General features: G+C 41.9%; 1 protein-coding gene across 2 annotated transcripts; it reads right to left on the bottom strand.

The window, feature by feature from the left end:
• Nucleotides 1-4167: 4167 nt before the first annotated feature.
• Nucleotides 4168-7224, bottom strand: LOC111979495 (glutamine synthetase-like). Of its 2 annotated transcripts, XM_024010080.2 has the most exons (7): nucleotides 7134-7224; nucleotides 6227-6411; nucleotides 5874-6035; nucleotides 5635-5781; nucleotides 5394-5521; nucleotides 5095-5294; nucleotides 4168-4896 (listed from the first exon to the last, which is right to left on the bottom strand). In XM_024010080.2, exons 2-7 carry the CDS (start codon nucleotides 6390-6392, stop codon nucleotides 4584-4586), a joined length of 1116 nt encoding a protein of 371 aa, XP_023865848.1. In that variant the 5' UTR covers nucleotides 6393-6411; nucleotides 7134-7224; the 3' UTR covers nucleotides 4168-4583. The 2 variants fall into 2 exon arrangements, with proteins under 2 accessions (XP_023865848.1, XP_023865849.1); XM_024010081.2 differs by lacking the exon at nucleotides 7134-7224 and having other exon boundaries at nucleotides 6162-6244.
• Nucleotides 7225-8269: the final 1045 nt, after the last annotated feature.

Below are 8269 nucleotides of genomic sequence, written 5' to 3'. Positions count from 1 at the left end.
ACGACTAGGTGACAAATCTGTTGATGTGCCCTTGAGCAAGGCACTTAACCCTAATTGCTGCTCTTGATAAGAGCGTTTGCTAAGTAAAATGTTTGATTATTCCTCATTAATATACTTGACATAGTGATGTTGAAGGTAAAAAAGGGCTCACATACCCCATACATTTTTTAGGATATTTAAAGATTCATAAAGTGTAGGAAGACTCAAAACATTGCATTTCTAATGGTACTTATTACTTGACCGTCTACTAAAGGCAGCAGTAACACTTTGATATAAAAACATACAAGTACAAGACCTGCTTTGGTGCAGGAACTTATTTTTAGAATTTGGGAAAAAATGCCAAGAAAAACATGACAAAGTAAAAGTCTAAGAAATTTGCCAGGCACATTTTCTCCTTAGTGAGGATAAGACCTGCTTTCTACTTTATGATTGGCTGACTTGCTTCTCACTGAGCCAATCAGTAAGCATTGTAACTTTTCTGTTATAGGAACAGATGGTATGTAGGTAAAGGTTCCTGCAACAAAACTTCCCAGCCCTCCATTCCCCAGCAGGCAGGCAGCAGAGGGAGGACAGGCTGAGTCAATAAATCAAACCTTTTATTGGTCACATACACATGGTTAGCAGATGTTATTGTGAGTGTAGCGAAATGCTTGTGCTTCTAGTTCCGACAGTGCAGCAATATCTAACAAGTAATATCTAGAATACTATTCATTGACTACAGCTCAGCGTTCAACACCAGGCGGTGTCAGAGGAAGGCTCTAAAAATTGTCAAAGACCCCAGCCACCCCAGTCATAGACTGTTCTCTCTACTACCGCATGGCAAGCGGTACCGGAGTGCCAAGTCTAGGACAAAAAGGCTTCTCAACAGTTTTTACCCCCAAGCCATAAGACTCCTGAACAGGTAATCAAATGGCTACCCGGACTATTTGCATTGTGTGCCCCCCCCCCACCCCCCAACCCCTCTTTTACGCTGCTGCTACTCTCTGTTTATCATATATTCATAGTCATTTTAAATATACATTCAAGTGCATACTACCTCAATTGAACCGAACAACCAGTGCTCCCGCATATTGGCTAACCGGGCTATCTGCATTGTGTCCCGCCACCCACCACCCGCCAACCCCTCTTTTACGCTACTGCTGCTCTCTGTTCATCATATATGCATAGTCACTTTAACCATATCAAAATGTACATACTAACGCAAACAGCCTGACTAACTGCCTGTATGTAGCCTCGCTACTTTTATAGCCTCGCTACTTTTATAGCCTCGCTACTGTATATAGTCTGTCTTTTTACTGTTGTTTTACTTCTTTACTGACCTATTGTTCACCTAATACCTTTTTTGCACTATTGGTTAGAGCCTGTAAGTAAGCATTTCACTGTAAGTGTTCGGCGCACGTGACAAATACACTTTGATTTGATTTGTATTCCACAACAAATACCTAATACACACAAATCTAAGTAAGGAATGGAATAAGAATGTATAAATATATGTATGAGCAATGTCAGAGCGGCATAGGCTAAGATGCAATAGATAGTATCGAATACAGTATATGAGATGAGTAATGCAAGATATGTTAACATTATTAAAGTGACATTATTAAAGTGACTACTGTTCCATTTATTAAAGTGGCCAGTGATTTCAAGTCTGTATGTAGGCAGCAGCCTCTCTGTGCTAGTGATGGCTGTTTAACAGTCTGATGGCCTTGAGATAGAAGCTGTTTTTCAGTCTCTCGGTCTCAGCCTTCTGGATGGTAGCGGGGTGAACAGGCAGTGGCTCAGGTGGTTGTGGTCCTTGATGATCTTTTTGGCCTTCCTGTGACATCGGGTGCTGTAGGTGTCCTGGAGGGCAGGTCGTTTGCCCCCAGTGATGCGTTGTGCAAAACGCAACACCCTCTGGAGAGCCCTGCAGTTGTGGGCGGTGCAGTTGCCGTACCAGGCGGTGATACAGCCCGACAGGATGCTCTCAATTATGCATCTGTAAAAGTTTGTGAGGATTTTAGGTGACAAGCCACATTTCTTCAGCCTCCTGAGGTTGAAGAGGCGCTGTTATTTACGTATGTCTCGTGAAGTGTGGATGTTCCTGCACTTCCAGAGGGGTACACTACAAAGCACAATCAATGAATTACCCAGCTAGCTTTGAACAAAGAACCAGAAATAACTATTGATTTTGAGGTTTGTTAAGAAAGCTAAACTTAAGTATGTGTTTTGGGTTGTTGAGTCAAGTAGACCATACCCATTTCATGTTATTTCATCATATTTAGGCAAGTTAGCTGGCCAACGCATTGACCCTGATTTGTAGTATACCCCTTATGGGAAAATATACCCTCTTGTTCCCTTAGAAATAACCTTTCTAACACCTGACGACTCTACATGGTAAATACTGTGACTGACATCTTCCCTGGCTAAAATACTTGTTAATGTCCCATAAATATCAACATTTCTTGGTTTGGGTCCAGTTTAGCCAAGGGAGGGGACAGTGATGAATCAGCAGAAACACAGGATAGACTTCAGGCTGCTGCTGCAAGCTCAGATCATTAGGATCATGTGGCATTTCCCTCAGCATCCATGTGACAGTTGTGTGTAGTCCCAGAAGGAGCTTAAATTGATTAACAAACTTTAAAATGGATGACATGTTAAGAAAATCAGTGGCGCAGTCATCTAAAATAGATTTGTCAGATCAAATCAAATGTGCATCAGTTACTGTGCGTGAGTTGAATATAGCATTGCATGGCCTGGGCTTCAGAGGTGAAATTTAACATACTAAAGTTTAACCTCCAGGTCTACTACCAACCATGCCGGAGGACAAGGGTGGTTTACATGAGGACTCCTTAATACAATATATCTAGCCTTATTCTCCTCACATAACCCCAGGCATGCAGGAAATATCCTTACCGCATCGCAGAGAACCAGTCTTGTGAGGGACACCACTTACAACCTATTCCAGCCCTAACACCAAGTAAACACCTTTCAGAAATGATTTGCTGTGAATCCCAAGATGGGAACCGTACTCATTCAACAAAGAAATGTGCCAAAGAAATCAGTGCCAACAATGGTAGGCAGCTGCCTGTCACTTGGTGTTTAACTTGTCAGGCTATAAGTACCGCACTTTGGGTGTTGAGCAGGAACACGTGTAGAAGGGTCAGAGGTTACATGGGATGTTTTCTAGTCTTGTTTCCAGCCATGATACTATAAGCCCTGGTGGGAGAGGCTAGATGTTTACCAACTCAGCAGTCCTTTCAGTTGTAAATCTTCTACAGTACATGTAGCTGGAAAACATTCCCCAACACCATTGCATGAAAGAGCAACATGCCCAGCTGTAGCCCAATAGTCACACCATGTTAATTAAAGTTTATAAAAGGTACAGCCTGTATTTAGTTTACGCTTATGATCAGAGTCATCTTGATTGAAAATGTATGTCTCCCTTGTGCACATGCTGGTGAGAAATATTTTAAGTCTAGTCCAGATTCAATTACTGTGATCATGTTCCTACGCATCAATGCCAGAGAACACCCTGCATTGCTTGTTTAAATGTGTGAATTGCAATACAATCCAGAAACCATCCACCACACAAACCCTTTGACTAGGGGACTTGCAGTTTTGCGTGTTGGCTCTCAATGGGAATTATGTACAATGTGATTAATTTCCTCAAAGGAATTTCTATCAGCTTGGTTTCACTTCAGGAATACCTTGATTCTGCTATATCATTACATTAGTTCTACATGCCAAATGGGCTGTGTTGACAGGCAGCTTAGATGTGACTGGTCAAAAGACAAATTAGTTGGGGAAGATGTGTTCAGAATTGGACTGCCTGTTTAAACACAGTTGTTGGCCTTCAGTAAACCGGTTGAGACAAGAAACAAAGTCAGTTGTGATAAAAATGAAAGTTTAAATAAAAAGTTCAGCATATTCAGCTTTTACCAAATCATGTGCCAGAACAAGAAATCAGTTGACAAAGGATAAAACTCCTTCATGAGTCTCACAGGAACGCCACAAATGGTAAGACGGACCCAAATGGATAAGACAGGATTTGTAGCCAGACGTCTGAAGAATGTACAGTACAACATGATCCAGTAGTGTAAAATGTGAAAGTTGACATTTAAAAACACTTCCTACATAGTAACATTGAAATAAAGGGAGTTTAAAAAAAATCCAGGTCAACGGGCATAAAGTACACAAACTAGCCATAGGTTTTATTAAGAAAATTACACATGCCGCCCAGCCATAGTCGTCAGTGTCCACATGTGCTTTAGTTTATTTCAGTTCAATAGACTGCAGGAAACGAGAGATCAAATGGGGATTTAAAAACAGTTAAATACTCCCCACTAGAAAAGACTCAAATGAAAGGGGAAGACAATGCCCTATCAGCCACCATCTTTCATGAAATGTTTTTTTTATGTTAAACAGATTTAATTCCATGTTAAGTTGACCAGCCAACTTTAAGCCATTTAGAAGGTTAGAATAATTTCAGTGAAATGACAACAACTACAGTACTAGTTGGACTTTTCAGCCATTTAGAAAATGAGAATGGAGAAGGGTGGTGGCGAAGGGGATTCAGTCCAGAGGTGTGGATCTAGTTAGATCTAGTAGTCCACAGGTTCGTCTCCTTCCTCGCTGAGCAAACAGGTGCGGATTATAGCCTCAGTCACGGCGTACGGGTCACAGTTGGCAGACGGGCGGCGGTCCTCAAAGTAGCCCTTCTTCTCCTGGCCCACGGTGCGAGGGATGCGGATGCTGGCACCGCGGTTGGCCACACCAGCAGAGAACTCGTGGATGTTGGAGGTTTCATGGTGGCCGGTGAGGCGACGGGCATTGTCAAGTCCCCCTTTAGGGTCATAGGCACGGATGTGGTAGCTATGCCTCTTCCCCAGTCTTTCAATGGACTCCTCAATGGCCCTGGAGCAGAGAGAAGGCGAGATTAGTTCATCACAGAAAAGCTCACAGGTGGTCACCACCATCTGCTTTGCCTTAAGAGCATTCTAATAAGTCTGGGTTTACTCCACATCCAAAAAGCATACAGATGGGTGCAATTGAATAAATACGACTACTGATTAAACCTAGTATGAATGCATCTTCATATGATCCAGTACTCACTTCAACCCACCCTCTTCCCTCATCTCTTTTGTGCTGAAATTGGTGTGGCATCCAGCTCCGTTCCAGTTTCCAGGGATGGGCTTGGGGTCAAATGAGGCCACCACACCAAAGTCCTCACACACCCGGTGGAGAATGAACCTAGCTGCCCAAAGGTGATCACCCATGCTGATGCCTTCACAAGGGCCAACCTGGAACTCCCACTAGAAAGACAAAAACAGTGTTCACGTACATAAGTCTCATTGCATAGGATCAGCCATTAGACAAGCAAAAAAAATAATAATACATAAAATTGTGCTTACCTGTGCAGGCATGACTTCAGCATTGGTTCCACAGATCATGACCCCAGCATACAGGCAGGCTCTGTAGTGGGCTTCCACAATATCTCTACCGTAGGCCTTGTCAGATCCCACTCCACAGTAATAGGGACCTGTACACATAAGGACAGGGTTAGTTCAAGAATAGTAACCGCCACATTCAAAGTAATGCATCCGAGGAAGAAGTTTACATGGTCAGTCAAAGACCACTAAGAACAGTCTTTACCTTGTGGGCCAGGGAAGCCGTTGTTGGGCCAGCCGAATGGGTGTCCATCAGTGCCCAAAATGGTGTACTCTTGCTCCATGCCAAACCAAGGGACCTGGTTCTCAACCATGTCCATGACTTTATTACACGTCAAACGAAGGTTGGTTTCTGTGCAAAGAATTTACCTATATTAGACACTGAAGTAAAAATGGATTTAAAAAGCTTAGCTAAACAGATGCACACCAAGATTTAGAAGTTACCTGCAGGTTTGCGGTTGTACTTCAGCACTTCACACAGGACCAGTTTGTTGGGGTCTTTGCGGAAAGGATCTCTGAACATTGCAGAAGGAATCAAATACATATCACTGTTTGAGCCCTCAGACTGGTAGGTGCTAGAGCCATCAAAGTTCCATTCTGGCAGTTCTACAGAATTAAGGCAAAGAAGGAGTTAGTTTACTCAAGTCACTCAACAACTAGGTAGGCTAGGCAACAAAATTCATAAACCCCCTGGAACTTTACGTCAAATGTCAACCAACAACCATTGCTTACCTTCGATGGACTTGGGCTCCGAATCCAGCGTTCTGGTTTTACAGCGGACAACAACCATTGCTTACCTTCGATGGACTTGGGCTCCGAATCCAGCGTTCTGGTTTTACAGCGGAGTCCCTCTCCGGTTCCATCGATCCAGACATACATGATTTGGACTTTGTCTCCCTGAGGGAGGTCCATGTACTGCTGTTTGACAGGCTTACTCAGTTCTGCGCTGGAGGACGTAGCCATATTATTTGTTATAAAACACCTGGGAGATACAAAAACGTCAACCGATATGATGAGTTTACACGTCAAAGCCGCCACCTCGTTGACCACAATTGGAAGATGTGTTGCATAACAGCTAACTCAGACAGGATTGCTCATTGTTCCAGAACTAATCAAAGAATGCATGCGAAGACACATCTTAAGCATTTTCTTTCATTGAAATCCATGGCAAGAGTCAAAACAGATGGTCCAAGTAGAGCAAATCTGACAAAAATACACATTTCTGCCATATTGATCACAGCGTCTTAATCAGATGACCATTCCTGGATTGGTAGGCGATAGATCAACATAATCCATGTTATACTAGTTAATAAACCCATTTCCCAACAACATTTTATCATCCTCCTTTACGACCATCAACGACACCAACCTGTTGTGTCATTCCCAGAATACCCCCCACACCCCACACCCACTGGAGTCATGGCGACGCTATTGCATCAGACACTTCCTACATCAATTTACAGCACAATTAACCTAACACTACATTATAGAGAGGAAGTCAATAAACCAGCAAAGACACCACAAACTTCACTAAATCTGACTAAAGACAACCATTTCCAATGAAAGGACAAAGTGTCCCAATTGGAAACAAAACAAAAAGGTGCCTTCTACTTATCTGGAACGCGGAAATAACTAGGCTACAATAGAATAGGTCAAATAAGGGTAGACAGACAGTTTATCATAAGGAAAGAGGGAGTAAATTACCTGTAGAAAATAGAAATAAAAACGAAAGGACTGGCAGGTCCAATGTAATGTTGAAAAATGTTCCGATAGTTGTTCTCTCATTCTTTAGACTCTAACTCATGTTTCGGTTTAATTTATAACGTGAGAGCTGTAGCTCGGCGTCTATGATTGGTCAGAGAAAAAATATGTGTGTATTCCAAGGCGGTTGAAGCACACGAAGCTCGAACATTGGACGGGGTTCGAGGCGCAACGCCCTCTACTATAGTTAAAAAGCATTGCGTGACATTTTGTGAGACCGCTACAATGTATCAAGTACGGAACCCATTGTATCTAATGCCCTTCCTACACCATTACAAAGAGCAGAAAGCTTTAACTTTACAGTAATTACTAAAATGTCTGGAAATATATGCATATTTAAAGGCAATCTAGATTTAATGGGTACAATTTAAAAAACATAGCACTAAATTCCATCTCAGGGAAAATAAAACGCAGTCAAAAAGCCTCTCATCAGAAAAGATGCGCTGGCTGGCGGCAGCTATATTCCAAACGCCGCCCCGTGGTAATTTTTTTTAAATATTGTGTATTAATGTACTCAGATGAACTAGAAGTCAAGGCCTATAATTTCCTACAATTAAATACCAATTACATATTGTTGAACTATTTCTTCATCTTAGAAAATAATACACTTGATGAAGAACCTTGGTATGCTATAGAAATTATTCACATTAATATTTGTAGGTACACATTTATCGTTTCTGGAAAATTGATCAAATCAGAGTTCCGCACAATGACATACTACAGGATGTTCATTTATGTACAGTATTGTTCGGGAGTAGCCCATATCAGATTCAGATTTAGATTGAGATAAGCTTTATTAGCATGAATGACAAAGCCACCGTTGCTAAAATGACGTGAGATAATGACAACAATAACAGTAAAAACGATTATAATTATTCTAATAAATAATAATAATAGTGATGGGGATTAGAGAAAGGGTGCAATATATAATGGTATATATCACAGGAGGCTGCTGAAGGGAGAACAGCTCATAATAATGTCTGGAACATAGCGAATGGAATGGCATCAAACACATGGAAACCAAGTGTTTGATTTTGTTAATATCCTTCCACTAATTCCGCTCCAGCCATTACCACGAG

Source organism: Salvelinus sp. IW2-2015, linkage group LG19 (assembly GCF_002910315.2).
Source record: "Salvelinus sp. IW2-2015 linkage group LG19, ASM291031v2, whole genome shotgun sequence".
NCBI classification, from domain to species: domain Eukaryota; kingdom Metazoa; phylum Chordata; class Actinopteri; order Salmoniformes; family Salmonidae; genus Salvelinus; species Salvelinus sp. IW2-2015.
Note: the sequence above shows the minus strand (reverse complement) of the source record. Positions and strands in the feature narration are given on the sequence as shown.

Coding starts and splice junctions, on each gene's coding strand:
- LOC111979495 (XM_024010080.2), bottom strand. CDS start 6,392: ATGGCTACGTCCTCCAGCGCAGAACTGAGTAAGCCTGTCAAACAGCAG. Junction 5,522..5,634: donor CGGCTTCCCTGGCCCACAAG/GTAAAGACTGTT, acceptor TTATGTGTACAG/GTCCCTATTACTGTGGAGTG. Junction 5,295..5,393: donor CTGAAGTCATGCCTGCACAG/GTAAGCACAATT, acceptor TTGTCTTTCTAG/TGGGAGTTCCAGGTTGGCCC.